Genomic DNA, 18249 nt, shown 5'->3' with positions numbered 1-18249 from the left:
CCAGTGTATGTCGTAGCTAAAGCGCGCTGAAAACGTAAAAACGGTCATCACTTATCGTTTCATTTAGCATGAATTCACATAGTAGTTTTTATACACAACCGTAGCTTTTATACTGTTTGGCGTTTTTCATTATTGTAACGTAAGATTTGTGGTAAAAATTTATATTACTCTAAGACCTAGGTTTATATTTTCAGTCGAATAAAAATTATTTTCAATGAAATGGTATCCGTTACTTCTCTTATGAAAATTCTATTATTTAAGAATTTTAGAAATCTGCAATCAAATTTAAAGATTATAAACGCATTCAACTTTTATATAATTCAGTTATATATATACTTAAATATATTACATTATGTCGAGTATTGCTCTCTGCAATATACTTATATTATTTATACATGAATCTATAATCTAGCGAAGACTGATGATAGATCATCTAATCTGATTTAGAACTTTCAGGAAATGCTTGAAATATGAATACATACGTAAATAAAAATAATTATTTTTCATTCTAATAATATTTCTATTTATATTAATTATCTACTACTACTTCTAATAATTATCATTATTTATACGTATCTACTTAACATTGGATATATTACAGTATACGATTTACTTATTTTATTATTCAGTTTTAGCACCGACGATGGTTTTAGATTGTTCAAATAAATTTGACACTTGCAAAAAGTGCGTTTTAAATATGAGTAGATGGCAGCACAATTCGCCTGGACACTCGCGACTCGCAACTCGCAATCACAGCACAGCGCGTCACAGGCATGGTCCACACAGGTCACAGATCACATCACAGACTGTCACTGTCACAGACAATCGAATCGAACATCTGATACGAATTTAAATTCAAATATCAATCGATGTATTTTCTTTCTCATTATAATGAACAAATCATTTTACATTCTTGTAGAAGAAATATAAACGCAAAGTCTACGAGAATGTTGTATATCAAGTGTTCGAGTGATCGATAGAAGAAATTTCAAATCGAAGAGAAGAGGAAGAATCTCTGATATTGCGTGATCCCAGCGTATTTATTTAGTTGCTCTCGAATCATTTCTGGAACAGTACATAACGACAGCTGGGTCAATGACATATATAACAGCGGCGGACAGCATCTCGAGCAAACTGATTCATTTCCATTTATAACGTGAATCGAGATGCCTGAACAATATTCGAGCGACCAATATTCAACATGGGTAAGCAAAACACATAGCAATCTCGTTTTAGGTTATTGTGCTTTCAATAAATGATATCGCATAACCTGCGATCGTAAATATACCTTTTCTTATCTGTTGATTAAATCATTTGTTTTTATTGTTGTCACCGCTGTGTTTATAGTATACAAAGTTTCATACATATTATTTCAGGTTGGTCTCATATATGTTTTCAATCTAATCGTTGGCACGGGAGCTTTAACGTTGCCTGCTGTTTTCAGCAGAGCAGGATGGGCTTTGGGATTAAGTATTATTTTAATATTAGCCTTTATAAGGTATACTATCATTAAACTTTCTTTTATATACAGGGTGAGTCTCGTAACATGACCACTTCAAATAATTCTCAAGTTATTTCTTGTACGAATAAATTATTCAAACGGATGCTGCGTGGTTTTCAGGAGGACATATAGTGCTGCAATCTATTTTCTGTTACTTTCTTTTAAATCGAACGCCCAATATTTTTTCTCGAATTCAACCAATAACTTGGAAGTTATTTAAAGTCGTTGTGTATCCAGACTCACCCTTTAAAAGTGTATCATTTATTTATATTTAGATTAAGACGATAATTATTATCCTCAGCTTGAAACGTTGTAACAAAATCTAAATAACGTCTAATTGCGTTCAAAAACAGTTTTCTATTCTTCTTGGAAAACATTTTTTCAAGTTATATCGTTTTTGTCAGAAGTATCTGTGCTTTATAATTCGTAATAAACGATCGAACCGTTGCGCCGAAAACATTTAAAAATTTATTATCAGCAAATACGATCGATAGAAGAAACATATTTATCTGTGCGATATGTTTCTTAATGCAATTCTGCGTTCCTTACGAAACAGTATTAAATCTTCTATGTAGAAAAATTATTAGATTAGGAGATATTTTAATTTGTATATTACTAAGAAACCATTGTTCTCTTACCGATACATATTAGCTCTGTATCAGGGCTTAAAAACAGTTACGAAAAAACCTTTAATTCAGATAATTGTTACAGTTTTTAGTTCAATTCTATCACAATAATCACATTCTACTCATCAGGAAGAGAAAAAGTTTCAAAGGAACTGCATTTCACTGACAAATAGTTATCGAGGTATATGCTCTTGTGGTTTTTGCAAAATTTGACTGTGCAAAGTTATATGTACACACAGACTAAAAACAAAAACCTACTACTACATTTCATTCTTATTTTTGTAACCATTTCAAGCCCTTTCAAAGAAAATGTAATACCGACAGAACAATTGTTTGCAGAGTTTGTTGGTAGAAACCATTTGTCTTATCATATTTAATGTTTCAAACACTTTCAACAAATTGGAAGTTTGTCATGAAAGAAAACGTATTTGGATTAAAGCAATGATAAGTAATGCTACCAAAATTGCATTATTGGGCACAGTTATACAGTGAAAATCAGAGTTGATTTTCACCAGTCCTTTATGCATCTGTTCACAAAGAAATTACCATTCGAACATGCATTATTCCAAACTTTTCATCTTTCAATGTAAAATTTCTAGCTGCCGATAATAATAATGATAATGATGATAACGTCCATCGAAGTACTAATGTTACTCGAGACATTCTGTATACATATACATATAGTTGTAAGGCAAAAGAGTACAACGTACAACTCATTTATTTCTATTTTGGAGATATTTGTCGTTTAACCTCGTTTTTCTGTATTTATTGAATGCTAATTTTATAGATAAATTTTCTGAAGATTACCATAATTAGTAGGCTGCGAATGTTTATGCAGTTTTTAATTTCTACAGGAAAATTTGAAGAAAGAGGGAACAAATAAAATCTTATTTTCAGTGGTAGTAGCCTTTATAGATTTGAAATAAGTAAAAATCGTATTAAATTCTATGGAATTTTATATTGTAACATTGTTTGAACATTTTTAGCAGTCTAACAATTAGATATATAAGATATACATTCTAACATTCTTGGCTTTTTCACATAATGCACAGGATAAACTGAAATTCTTAAATTTATCTTTACATTGTTTTCCATGTACAAAGTAAATTTTGAATTTCTTGGATATTGAAAAATTGTTTTGATGCATTGGTTAGAACATAGATATTGCCGTTTATTTAGAACTTAGTTGAGGCATGGATTATAATTTTGGAAAAGATGCGATTTGTTTGTCTAACTACCACAAATGTGTTAATTACAAATATACTTATACGTTATTTCATGTTTGTAGCTTTATCACGGTAACATTTGTCATTGAGGTAATGGCATCTGCCAATGCCATGCTAACATGGCGGCACATTCAACATCGAAAACGTGTATGTTTCTCTCAAGATTCACCTTCCAACGAATCCGAATCCGAGGTTTTTAGATTTTTTTATTAACTTCTACTTTATGTATAAATTTTATATATTAAGATTATATCGTTCTCTATTTTTCAATTGTAGGTTCTTCAAACCCTAGGCGAACCCGGTCCTTCGAATTCAGACTCCGAAGATACTCCGCTTGTTACACCGTTTTCAACTAGTCCTGATCAAGCAGACATGACTTACAGATATTATGTAATTCGTGATAAAATAGAAATGGGACAAATGGCATCAATTTTTTTCAATAAGTTTGGTACAGTCTTGTTTTATCTGTGTTTTGCTATTTATCTGTACGGTGATTTAAGTATTTACGGAGCAGCCGTTGCCAAGACGCTGGCTAACGTCGCTTGTACTTATCAACCAGCAAATCTGACATGCAACGATACGATATCGGATACCGAAGTTTGTTGGGAAGCGTTTGCTCTGGACCGATTTGGCGCATATAGGCTATTTCTTGTACGTTTCATATAGTTTACTCATATCGTTTCTATAGTTTACAGTCTACAGTCTACAATGCAAATATTATTTTCAGAGCATATTTGTTCTTTTACTGGGACCCTTTGCGTTCTTCAATATTCAAAAGACCAAATATCTTCAACTACTCACATCAACTATGCGATGGCTTGCGTTTACGATCATGATTGCGTACGCTTCAAAAAATTTAATTATTCACGGCGCACAAGGGAATCCTTCGGCAGCAAATATTGTCGGTAAGCATACGTTTGTTTACATGACTGATGAATATGTATTTATACTACATACACTACCGGCCAAACATTTCGAATCACGGCGTAAATTCAGAGAAACAGGAGGTTTATAAGAAGAACTGAATGCCTTTAGAACTATCAAGGAAGATTAACTTGTCAAAAAACTTACGAGCAGTATGTTTTACATTTTGTATTATTTTTTTTATCAGGAATGCGTACCCAGATAGCACACGACGTCTTAAAGACGTCCATTTTACGTCTATTTTAGGTCTGAAAGTCTTACGTCTCTAAGACGTCGTTAAGACCATAAACGGTATGGTTTTTATACATAATCTAGCAGTATTAGCATTGGTATTATTTGTTCGAGTTAGTGTTTTTGTTTCAATTCCAATTCCAGTTTCAATTGCAATTGTTATTTTTATTACACTTTTTATATCAATTTCACATTCGTTCTTCTAATAAAGCTATTTATTGGTTTAACTTTAAACTCGTTTTTGTCGAAATCTATTTTTACCCTTCCCTTCTTTTATTTTAATTAATATGTATGCACCTTTAAGACTTCTTAGGGATGTCTTAAAGCCCTCCCGAATGTCCTACGAACATCTCCTGAACGTCTCTTAGACATCAAACAGATGTCTTTAACGTACGGTTTTCTAACACAAGATGTTCGTAGAACATTCGGGACATCTTTAAGACGTCTGAATGTCCAACTGCAGGCGTCTTTGTGCTATCTGGAGTATTTTTCTTCAAATTGTTTTTTCATTCATTACAAAAAAACGCTTTTATTTTTAATAACAGCCTGACATATTCAGGGCATCCTGGCAGTTAGTTTTTCAAATGTTTCTAATTTGATGTTTTTCCATGCTTCTTGTAGAAGTTGCCAAAGATGTACCTTTAAAAAAGTCCATTCCGAACATTGTCTTACACGGGGTGTATAAACTACACAAACGCATTATGGACATAAGAAAATGCTGAAATCTGTTTAGAAATATTATTCAACTAATTAATATTTGATATTTTAACGGTGGATCATTTTAGAATTTATCGATATATTCGACTTTTACAAAAATCAGCATGTGTCGTAACTTTTGGCCGGTAGTGTATATGTCTTGTAGCGTTTGTACAAGTAAAATAATTCAATCTAATACAATCTTTCAGGTATACCTAGTTTATTCGGTGCCTGCATTTATTCTTTTATGTGTCATCACTCTTTACCAGCTTTGGTGGCTCCAATTGCAAACAAAGCTACTTTAACTCGATTTTTGGCATTGGATTATATCATAATAGCGAGTTTTTATCTTTTATTAGCATTAACCGGAGCATTTGCTTTCGAACATTTAGACGATCTTTATACGCTAGATTTTAGCCCTCGCGGATCCGGAGACTGTTCCAAAAGTAATAATATTTTTATTATTCTTATAGAATATTTTCTATCATTGTTTCCAGTATTTACATTGAGCACTAGCTTCCCTATTATAGCTATTACTCTTAGAAATAATTTACAATCTTTGTTCCTCAACGAGGATTCGTCTCATTTGTGTCTTCGTAAATTCGTCTTACCGATACTAGCAATACTGCCGCCATATTTAATAGCAATGAGCACCAAAGATTTATCGATATTAGTCGGGATCACTGGATCGTACGCCGGAGCTGGAATTCAGTATTTGATTCCAACCTTCTTGGTGTATTGTGCCAGGCAGAGAACAAACAAAGCGTTAGGCCTGGGTGTTGTAAATAAATTTGCAAGTCCGTTCTCTAGTAATGTTTGGCTGATTTTTGTGATCGTTTGGGCCGTCGCTTGTATGGTTTTAGTGTCTGTCAATTTTATGCAAATACACTTGAAGGATATAGGTGTAAATTTATGATGAAGATTTTTGTTCAAATCAAAAACATAAAGAAGAAAAAGGATTACTTAACGATACAGAATTATTGAAAATCTAGCGCGTGTCTAAAATACTAATGAATTCGAGACTGAATTATTTATGGTAATACGCGTACTTCAAAGTGTGTTAGTATTTTATGCAAAAATATGTGTGAAATTTAAAAAAAACTGTTTTTAAACAATTATTCTATACTTGCTGTTTAGAGTACAAGACAATACAGCTTATAGACTAGCAGTTTCGATATGTTTGATAGTTCTGGCATTGCCGCACGATACTAGAAACTGCTCTTCAATCACATTAATCGCACCTTCGAGCAGCAAACCTTTTTCATTCTCAGTAGCACCTATTACTGAATTTCTAATTACGATCCACGACAGAAACTCTTTTGGCCATTATAAGTACTCGAGCGGTTACCTTATTATGCGTTAGAAGTCCAGACCTAGATCCAATATAGTGGTCAGGATCTCGTTCAATGTTGTGCCGAACTTTAGCTAGTCTAAAACCTGTTGTACTCTGATTTATGCTATCCAGACTTCTTCTGACAGACCTGACAGCCGCTATCTTTATATCGGAGGCCTAGGTTTCCTGGTTTGCCTTACAGAATTCGAAACTGTCAGAACGATAGACCGTGTCGAGTACTTTCAATCGAGTCCCCGCATCTTATTTTAGTTATTATATCCTTATTTCTCCATGAAAATGTGTTTGTCACGTCACAATTAATAAGCTGTCAATGTCTATTAGAAACCGTTCCTTATCCCTCGCTAAGAACCAACCTTTGGTGCTATTTACATTTATCTATACGAACCCTACACCTTGTTGTAAAAATTTTACATCTTCATCGGCATTGCATTCGATGTCAGGGTGCGGAACAATTCTGTCTTGCCTTGCAACATAATCGGATCACAAGTTCTCTGAATTATTTGATGTAGTTTGTCCTTTCATAAAACATTGGCACAAACCATGTCTTTCCGATAATACACTGCATTGGAGCAAAATGCAATTCTCTATATCATTTATCTCCAACTGTGTACAATGAATTATCATAAGGCAGCGAGGATTCATCACCATCATTGTATATATATACAGGGTGAGTCCGAAGAAACAGAACACCTAAATATCTCCGTTACATTTTGTTGTACAAAGAAACTTCTTCGGACAAAGTTACACTGTTTGAAGGGCCACATGTAACGGTGTAAGTAAGTAATCTTGTAAAAAAATGACCTTGAAAATTTTTTCCCTTACACCGTTACATGTGGCCTTTCAAACAGTGTAACTTTGTCCTAAGAAGTTTTTTTGTACAACGTAAAGTAACGGAGATATTTAGGTGTTCTGTTTCTTCGGACTCACCCTGTATATATATGTATACAATCACAGTTATGCAGCTTCTAAATCAACTCACCTATTGTATAGTGAATTTCTATCCCTAATAATAGTGGAAGCTGTTAAAGCCTTCTTTGTAAGACATTATAATCAAGACAGTGACCTAGACAATTCACAGATCTACTGCCACTGTCGTACAAATTGAATTTTCATTGTCGATTGGTCTCAACATAAAACGATTAATATTCGCGTTCGCTAACTAAAGTAGATCCTGCTAACTGTAGCGTTGGGTGGTCATCATGTTTTTACGGTTTTCTAATGGAAAAACTCGAACCGTCGAACTTCATCGAATTATAGGAGATTCGAGCGGTTCGATGACTCAAGGACCGCGAGAAAGGATATTACAGATTTTTTCACAGACAACGCACGACGTCTTAAAGATGTCTATTTCAAGTCTGAAAGCCTTACGTCCTAAAAAGACGTCTTTAATACCATAAACAGTGTTGTTTTTATATGCCCATAATCTAGTAGTACTAGCATTGGTATTATTTGTTCGAGTTAGTGCTTCTGCTTCAATTTCAATTTGAACTCTTCAACTTCAATTTCAACTTCAATTTTCATTATTTTTATAGTGATTTTAATTGCAATTGTTATTTTTATTACACTTTTTATGTCAATTCCACATGAATTCTTCTGATAAAGCTAGGTTTAACTTTCAACTCGTTTCTGTCGAAATCTATTTTTACTCTTCCCTTCTTTTAATTTAATTACCATTTATGGACCTTTAACAATAAGACTTCTTAGGGACGTCTTAAAGATCTCCCAAATGTCCTACGGACGTCTCCTGAACGTCTTTGCAACGTCAAACAGACGTCTTTAAGATGTACCGTTTCTAACAGAAGACGTTCAGGAAACGTTCGGAAGATGTTCGTAGGACATCTTTAAGACGTCTGAATATTCAACTGCAGACGTCTTTATGCTATCTGGGAGTCGGTTCGGGCTGTAAAGGCAAATCACTTTTCCCTTATAAAGCGATGCAAAAGGAAAAATTTTGCAAACGTCAATAAACTATATTAGAAAATATTGATATAATTGATAGCAGTATCTGTATGCAAATGTTATTTTTAGTGTTTTTGGCACCACTGTCAAAAGTCATCCTTTTTCTCTTATGAGAAAGTATAATAATAGTAATAATAATAATAATAATGTGTCACAATGTGTCACAGTAAACTGACAATACACTGGTAGAAGTTGGGATTAATCATTGTATGAGCCAAATGCATAAGCTTCATTTAACTTTTGTATGATATATCCTTTGATTTTGTATATTTTTTATTTAGCATATATCGTTGTTGATACAGTTTTGACTGTACACATAATGTCTTTCAAATACGTGATATTTTGTAGCTAAAAACTAATGGTTCGTTAACCGTTAGTCGGTACTTACGAAGGTTAAAAGAATAGATTGTGTAATCGATATGTGCAGTCGCGGTGTAAAAATGGATGGCCTATTTTGTGCTTTTCATTAAAAAAAAAACAAAGTTCTCGATTGTGTGATCTCCTAGAATCTAGAATTTATGTTCAATTTACATTGCGCACACAACAATAAAATAAACCGAATGAATGTTATTAGCGAAATAAATATAATATAATGTGAATATCGCGTAGATCATATTTTAATACATGGTATGTGTAAAACTGCCAATGAAGTATTCACGATATGCCTCTCATACCATGTACCTGTATACGTATAATATACAGCAAATTAAATATGTATACATATATTTTCTAAGAATAAATGAATAAAGATGAACAAATCATTATATAAGCTTATTCCAATTTATTTTTATATGTATATACATATTTCTGTTGATTTATATTTCAGTTAGACGTGCAGTCAATTTTCAACGCAAATAGATTTCTCTGTATAATACTCTAACAACACAAAGCGGCACAATAAATGTACGGTTTTTCAATTTTACTGAAAATTGTTAAATATATAAAATTTATTCGCATGAACTGTTCACGAGACCCTAAGATATCGCGCGAATAACGATTTTTCTATAATATATTTGTTACAACAGAATATCTAAATATATATATGCTTGAAAAAAAGTACTCTTTTATTTTATATTATTAATTCGTTAGGAGCAAATAAATAAAACGAGCAAATACACCTTGAGCCGGAAAACAAAAATATTTTCAGCGAGGTACTTGTATGTGAACTTATATGTAAATAGATTAATCTTACAGTTTTACCATGATTGACTGTTTGTAAAAAACTTGGATGCGTTTAAAAATAAATATGAAATGTGATGGAAACGATACAACGCGTATAGTAAATGTGTGCAATTAATAGTATCTTGAAAATTGTTTTGTAAGACGAAACAAGCATTAACTATACATCATAGAAATGAATATCACAAGGTAAACACGTATATGTATAGTTAATTGACCAAGAAATTTGAATGAACACATAATAAATATTTTTGCGGCATACGTATCGAGTAATATTTGATTTAGTTTGCTGATGTCAGATTAGATTTTAGTTTCGGATCAAGGCTCATTGAATCTGTACCAAGCTGCAGAACGATGCATTGTTAATTGTGTTGGTACAGTGAGAAGCTTTCTATTTTGTTTGGAGATATAGAAAGCTAGGCTGCTTGTACTACTCCGTTCTCCTTTGTCATCAGTCTTTAATTGTACTAAAGGTTTTTGATCGGAACTCGTTACGATCATACGAATTCTATAATATCTAATCGTTCGGTAGAGAATACTTTTGTTCGTAGAAGCTGTTGGATATCGGATATCTTTTTAGTCTTTACTTGAATCAGTATTTGTAAACTGAGAAGATATGGAAATCAGAACGTGATACATGATACGAACGTGCAGTCGTCTTGTTCTTGTAGCGTTAAATCGATTAAGAATTTTTTAGAAATACCTAGTTGAAGAGTGAAACGTTACTTTCATCGTCTTGTGTTGTTGCTTACAGCACGTCGCATCGGTCAACCGAAGTTTTCTAACATATTTATTTCACATAAGAACAGCATTTAAAAGTACGGCCGTATACCGATTGCAATAACAAGTGTGGGCACGATGCGATTTCATGACCCACGCATTCTATGACAGGGTCGTGGGTACAATCCCACATTCCTGGACCGTACGGACGACAAAGTCCTACTAATGTACAAGGTAGACGAACAAGCTGACGAAAATGATGCAATAGGCCTCTAGCCTTTCTCAATATGAGATTTCCATCCATATACATGGCTAAAGAACTAAAATATAATAACATTTCATCCGTTCTAAGGTCTTGCGCTGTTACGTCATCTGCGTATACGCATATTATAGCAAGACAAAGAAACAGATGAAAGTGATCCGTTAAATAATTTACCCAACACGCTTCCCACATTACTAACGCTACTTCGGTTGGAAACTCTCGTTTTAGACACCTGTGAAACACATATAATACATAGGTACATGTACTGTACGTGACATTGCTGTGTAGTAATTATAGAATTAATTACTCACAGAAGTATCCATCGGTGACAAAACAAAAGTTCTAAGGCATCCGTATGTTTTTGAAGGTGCGCGTAAAACTCTGGTACCATTATTCTAACTAATTCCCTTAAATAACACAAGTTTCTGTCTATGTCAACGTCGGTAGGCGTGCACACGGTTACAGATCTTTCCATTAAACCAGCAAAACACCAAAAAGCTTCTATCTCGGAATTCAGTTCAGCCAATAACGGCGCCAACAGATCAGACATCCCTTGCGTATATCCTAATCGAGAATTGTAAACTGCATAATTTAATAGAATATTTCTGGAACAAAGAAATTTGATAATCGATAATATCGATAATACAGATACGATCGAAAATTTTTACTTATCATTACAGTAAACGTAAACGTACTTCATTACTTCGATATTTGGATTATCTTCACCCGCGTAGTACGGATTTCCTCTATCGGTTCGAACGACATCCTTTTCTACGATACACACCACGTTCCGCAAAAAATGTTCGGCTTGCTTCGGACTCATGTTTGTTCTATGCTTTTGTATTTCTTCATATTTTTGTTTCAAAATCGCATCTATTTGTTCCCGTTCTTCGTAGGTGCTTTGATATGAATAACAGTGAAGAAGAAATGGCCATACAATTTTCCTTAACGCAGGTTCCAATCCTCCAAAGAATATTCCTTTACGAAGCGCAAGATCATCTTCTACCTGACCTTTCTCGTTCAACAAATCTTTCCACGCTAACGAGGTAATCATTGGTACCTGTCCCTCTTCCGGATGTAATTCATCGCGACTTACCTCTGGTCGGCACACCATAAAATGTCTGAAATATAAAAAGCACCATGTACGCTTTACTATAAGATGATCCATATTCTATATTCTATATCATTTCTAAACAATTTTTTAGTTATTAGTTGTAAAGGAAATAATGTGATTTCTTATTAGCTTAAGGAAATAGTCTCGTGTCCAGGATTGCAAGGCTGCGGGATGCACCTTCATATTTCTTGATAATGCAAAGATGGGCTTTTTCAGTAGTGAAAAGTGCTAGATAAAAAATCAATCTAGGCTGCAGTCGCTCTCAAAAGTCCTATTTTTACGTTTACGAGGCATAATTTGCATTATTCGGAAGGATAAAGCTGCTGCATGTAGTTATTTTCATAAAGCTGTGACAGCTACATGCTGCCGAATAATGCAAATTACACCTCGTAAACGTAAAAATAGGACTTTTGAGGGAGACAGCAGCCTAGATTGATCTTTTGACTACTGAAAAACCCCATTGCATGCATTATCGAGAAATGAAGAGGCGCATCAAACAAATCTATCCTCTTAAATTAATATTCTACATATAGAAAATGTATTAATAGGCTTTTCCATGATTGTTGTATAAAAGGAACTAAAATCTTCTCTTAACCGATAGTTCCAAAGGAAATGATTACGATTAGGTAAATTTGCTGTTGTTATTGAAAAGTTTATGTCTTATAAGAGGCATTTAAGAACTATGAAATAAATTGTTGGCTGGTAAAGTATTTAACGATATAATTGTCCGCGTAAGCAGACAGTAGTTAACAATTAATTAAGTAAGCGATACTCGAATCAGGATAAAATCATCACAAGAAAAAGAGACACGAAGAGCTCTTACCTATGTTGTTAAAGGGTAGCGAAGAAGTTCCTAACGTGATACAGACTACTTTAAATCAGGTAGAATTAAATTAAGATTAGCATTATAAATTTTTAATGAAGTCAATTTGAAAAAGTGATGCGTATCTTAACATAGAACACATAGAATAGTATTAATACGTAAATGGTACCTGTACGGCAGCCCTTCTTCGGTATCTTCGTTTAGTCTTGGGTAAAGCAATTGATGCCATTGGTGTAAAATTGCAGCTAATCTATCTAAGCCACCATGGTGGAAATGCAGAATCTTATATTGACTCTCTCTACTCGCAACTACCAATTGACCAGAGGTACAGGCTGGATCGGCGAAGAACAACCTCAGGGACCTCATTTCGCTGAGATCGACAGAGAACCGTCTACATCGATGCGTTCTACGTAATGTGACGGGAGAAGCTGTAGCGCTTTCAGGAAACGTAAGATTATGCTGTAAAGCCAAAAGTTCCGGTGATCTCATCCATGTTGGGACCTCCTCGCCTGAAAAATTCATGATTCAAAATTTGAAGTATTCACACGTTTGTCAGTCTTATTAATAAACTGTAGATATTTTTGAAAAAATGTTTTCCATCAAATTTGTTTCTCTTTATGCGCAGCTCCAAAAAATGAAAAAATAAGTAATTGTGCAAGACATTATTAAAGCGCGCATTTTACTAGTCTGATCATGTTGAATACTTTGAGTAGCCCTGTGTCTCCACATATTTCTTTGCTTTTTTTCTCTTTCAGGTTTTCTTATTTATACATTTATTTAAAACGAAAATGTGGTCAATGTATAAGTACAAACACATGTGTGTTGCTATACGATACAGATAAAAATGCAAAATTTGGACAAAAATTTATTTTATAGGAAATTACATAATACGTACACTTTGAACATATACGTTTATGTACCATATATGTATAATTTATCTTATAAAATTGATTCGATGTCAATGTCTATTTCTAAATATTGGGAGAAAGTTTGGAATACATATTTCTGGAATTGAGCAGTTGCTCTTAAAAGCAATATTGTGCCAATGTTGGTAAGCATAAGTAGATTAACACAAAATATACACATGGATCAACTCGTAATTTCAATTGCAACAATTTAATTCGGGTTGTGCGATTACTAAAATTTCAGTGCGCATATTATCTAATGACATAGCAACAGTAACGAAAACAAGATGAATGTTAATAGGGTGAAATTTCATGGATTTAAGATACAAACAAATCTACCTTTGAATTTGATAAAGATCTGAAAATTTTCTACTGCATGGTTTACAACAAACATATTAACTGTTCGCAGTCCTCTATTATCGAGTATGGTTTTTCATTGTATTACATTTTAACGAATTCTATAAAACTCAACATTAAATTATTCACTTTCAGAGAATATTTTTCGTACTCTATTAACATTTTTATACAGTTATTGTACAGAGTGTTGTCGTGTAACTGGTGATACAACCGGATAGCAGCTGATTATACATGACAAAAATAGGTCGAAAATATAGAAGAAAATTGTTTCATTTCAGACTTTGGTTTTGAAAAAGTTGACTCCGAACAACTGCTCGGTATACGTCCAATTAACTAAGTCTGAATTCAACGGATTTCGCTGTAAATCGTGTTTATCCTTGAAAACCACTGACATATTTGTAAAAATTGTGAGTATTATTATGTCTTCTATAACTGTTGTTTTACTTTTACATTCTTAACACACAGGTGTTAGAATAGGCGTCAAAATGACGGATTACAATATTCTTCATCTGCAATTATTAAGATTGTAAAGATGCTTCCCTGAGGAATTATTTACCAAATTTATTTCTTTAGGTATATATTAGATTGGAAAAATGGCCAAAAATTTGGATAGATGCGTGCTTGTTATGTTTATAAAATAATGTGAAATAGTTCTTTCTAGTGCTCCGTAAACCTAGTGTTAATTATGATATTTAGAATGATTTGAAAACGTATGTAGAAATTGGACACCAACTGTTATTAAGTTAATCAAATTCCTGAATAGTTATTCGTTATTTGATCTATTTAAAATAGAATTCGCACGAACAGAGACAGCGAAATCAGTTGAATTGAGACTTATGGATATTGTAGAATGTACGCGTATTAACAATGAACAAATTTTTAAAATTATCATTTTCTCACAAACAAAGTGTTAAAGGAAATAATTTTATTCTATGTTTCCGATTTATTTTTTCATATCTAATCAGCTCCTATCCCGCCGTTATGTCACCGCAGTTACATGACACCCTGTATTCAATGTAAGATTTTCAAATCATAGGAAATATTAGGAAAATTGTATTATTCGTTCTGTTGAGTCGATGCTGAGAATAAATGAGCCATTTATTTTGAAAGTGGCTCAAGTCCATTTTCGAGAAAAATCAAGCTAGCAATTTTAATATTTACATTTCTATGTTATCTTTCCATTCTAAAGCAAATTGTAACTAATATATTTTAAATCACAAAGATTTTGTAAATAGGTAATTGCTGGTTAATAGAATGATACAAATTTTTATTTTGAAAGTGGCCCAAATCCATTTGTCAGTTGTTTGATAGATCATAAATAAATAAATTCTTAGTATCAGAACATTCATTTTTAACGAATGACAGAGATTTTGACGTCGTAGAAATGTCATTAAAGAAAAATAATTTACTGTTCGTCCCCCAAGATTATTATAATGTTATCGAGAAGTGCCGGAAAGGTAATAACTTTATTCGAAATTAAATGAAACAAGAGGATTTGCAATTTTTAAAAGGGTAAGGAATTCTAACGGAGAAACAATAAATTGGTTAAAAATATGCTGGATGCGTTTTTTGAGAAATGAACCATAAATAATTTTCTATAAGATATCAATGGATGATAATGCAGAGTTTAAAATACTGAATTTATTACCGTGTTGGGATAAACCAAGAAAATTCGAAAATATTGCATTGACACTGTTTTATAAAAATATAAGACAAATTACAACAGCGAAATACAAGGATATGATGGACTTACTACGATATATACTACCGGAGCACCATGACTTCTTCAAATCCCTCGCACATACACAAAATATAAATGTGGAGTAAATTGTTATGTAATTTATATAGTTAGAAGATTTCCTGAATTGCATAAATGGTATTTTTCAAGTTTTCTAATGAAATATAAAATAAATTGAATATTATTTTTTCAAGTTGAAGCATTCTAAATGATGTCGAATGGACTTGGGCTGTTCGAAATTTTATGACAAATCTAGTTGTTAATTTTGAAAGTGGCTCAAGTCCACTCTCGGTAAGAAGACACATATTATTTACCTAATAATTGTTATTATTTTAATAGGAATTGTAAATTTAACTCTCAGGTATCCTATACGTATATTATCAATTTCATTGAAACGCAAACTCTAAAATATCTCAATTTAAATTTAAATGGACTTAGGCCACTTTCAAAATAAATGGCTCAAATCATTTAGATATCATTAGTTTAAATTAAATAGAATCTAAAGACATACCGACAGATAGGCTGCATGTAGACGTTAGCGACATGCTACGACTCTTGAGACTACCATCGTCGTAATAGGGGTATCTAAGTTCCTCGTCCATGCTTCTCCCATCGTATTCTTGTATTTTGATAGTTTTTTCATCTTTACAATGTTCACTTTCGTCGTGTTTCTCGTTTACAGACTCGGAACACGATCGATTTAAATCGTTGCTAGAATTGCTCTTTTCAAGTATCGCAGTCGGCGAAATGTCGGACTGACGAGTTTCTTCGATGAGATCGCCAGACTCGTTTGATGTTTCTTTGGTGTCCGATGAAATTATAGTTTTGTCGTCGCATAAACGATTCTGTTGTTTGCGATCGTCGTTCGGTTTGGTGTGATCGAGAGCTGGTGCCGCGGTCCGCGGAAACCCGCCAGAGCAAACGCGTTCGCAATCTCCGCAACTAACGGGTTCTTTCACCTCTAAACAAACATCAACCTTCTCGCTGGTGTTTTGATAGTCGCACTTGAAACGACAGCTCTCTTCGGATATGTGTGCAGGTTGGCCGGCTGTCTCGCCGTCCGTATGCGCGGCGCAATCGAGCTTCTTCGCGTTTATATTTTCCAAGGTTGCAGGATGCTTGCGAAGCGTACTGTTAGGTATCCAACTGAGATGCAAAGTTGGCACGTTCGAATTCTTATTGAATCTGCAGGTGATCGCCATGTACCCAGGATGGTGTACCACATCGGAATTTTGCCTCATCAACGTCGGTGGATGAACACAGACGTTATTCTTGCAAAACAACGCTTCGCCATCCTGGTACACGGTGCGACGATTGTCCTGACTGCAGTCTCCTAAAATATAGCTGCCCGCTTTCCTCAGGATATTTGGCAGAGGCATCTTCGTTCGAAGCGTATCGGTGTGTCCAGGTCATTTAGTTAATTTTTCGAAAGCGTCATTGCGAATTTTCACAATAACTGGCCAACCAATTGTGTCACACAGTTTTTAATCGTCACGGGATCGTAAGAGGATCCAAACGACGATCGTTGCATTGATTACAAGGCATCATCGTGTCCGATTAGTTCCTTACTAACAACAAATACGGGCTGATTTCGTTTCTTCTTATCGAATACTTCAATGTTTCCACATGATATGGAAACAGCAGAGGCGAAACTTCGTCGCGCAGAAGCGCGCGAATAGATCTGCATGAAAATATTACGACCAACTGCGATTTCTTCTCCTACAATCTAAATACAATGTTTTACCCGTTGCTGTTTGCTCGTTCGAGTACGCGAACGTTATCGCACCAATTAGCCTCGATGCATACACGCAGCTAATAATAACTACTATGTCTATGCTGTACATGTATACGTAGAGCATCAATCGGTGACTTCTTGGTCTCTACCTGCACAAAGTCACCCTTTTGTTACGAGGGTAACATATTGTTGAGCTTTCGTCAAATTCTGATGAAAATCCGAGGCGAACGAGATTCGATTGTGTTTAACATCCTTAAGATAACATTACGAAGCCATGTTCCATTTAAATGAACACACGAATTGAAAAAATATTGTTGACGCGTCACTTATTCGTTGCACATATGCATGATCGAACCGAGAACGAAATAATGCACGCTCCAAACTACAACATGCTCGATACGACGATCACTTGTAACAAACCACTGTCGGATCGCTTTCGCAGTTGAAATTCTTGTTAGAACAACAAGCAAATTTTCTGTCGAATAATATCACTTTGAGTCAGAGCTCGAGGGTGGTGTGGTAAAACGTGTTTGCCAACAGACGGAACACAGATGCCCTTATCCAGGATCAATATTTCCATCTGATCGTGAACCTGGTGGTTGGCTTACTATCCGAGCCACCGACATGCCGTTGCTCAACGTTATATACTGTTTTTATTGATTTTTTCTTCCTATTAAATTTCAATCAGTTTTTCCCCCATTTCGAAATCTTTCAACTACAAGCTAGAACAATCTGCCTTTTTTACTTTGTAATTCATTTGTTTTCAAACTAAAAATGAACAACACGCAGTGAAATTCGAATTATAATTATCTAATACAATTTAAAAATCCAAATTTCCGTATTAAGAACCTTTTATTGATTTTTCAGAACATTCTTCGGTATGAGAGCCAATAATATTC

General features: G+C 34.0%; 2 protein-coding genes across 2 annotated transcripts; one reads left to right on the top strand and one right to left on the bottom strand.

The window, feature by feature from the left end:
* The first annotated feature begins 61 nt into the window (after positions 1–61).
* LOC143212341 (transmembrane protein 104 homolog) lies at positions 62–8775 on the top strand. The gene is made up of 6 exons (XM_076431044.1): positions 62–1205; positions 1377–1498; positions 3416–3545; positions 3630–4004; positions 4081–4258; positions 5414–8775. The coding sequence occupies exons 1-6, from the start codon at positions 1167–1169 to the stop codon at positions 6118–6120; spliced, it is 1551 nt and encodes a 516-aa protein (XP_076287159.1). The 5' UTR covers positions 62–1166; the 3' UTR covers positions 6121–8775.
* Tbc1d16 (TBC1 domain family member 16) lies at positions 8773–16994 on the bottom strand. The gene is made up of 5 exons (XM_076431041.1): positions 16127–16994; positions 12785–13124; positions 11374–11799; positions 10990–11283; positions 8773–10910 (listed from the first exon to the last, which is right to left on the bottom strand). The coding sequence occupies exons 1-5, from the start codon at positions 16992–16994 to the stop codon at positions 10487–10489; spliced, it is 2352 nt and encodes a 783-aa protein (XP_076287156.1). The 3' UTR covers positions 8773–10486.
* Positions 16995–18249: the final 1255 nt, after the last annotated feature.

The sequence above is a fragment of the Lasioglossum baleicum genome, chromosome 9 (genome assembly GCF_051020765.1).
Source record: "Lasioglossum baleicum chromosome 9, iyLasBale1, whole genome shotgun sequence".
NCBI classification, from domain to species: domain Eukaryota; kingdom Metazoa; phylum Arthropoda; class Insecta; order Hymenoptera; family Halictidae; genus Lasioglossum; species Lasioglossum baleicum.
Note: the sequence above shows the minus strand (reverse complement) of the source record. Positions and strands in the feature narration are given on the sequence as shown.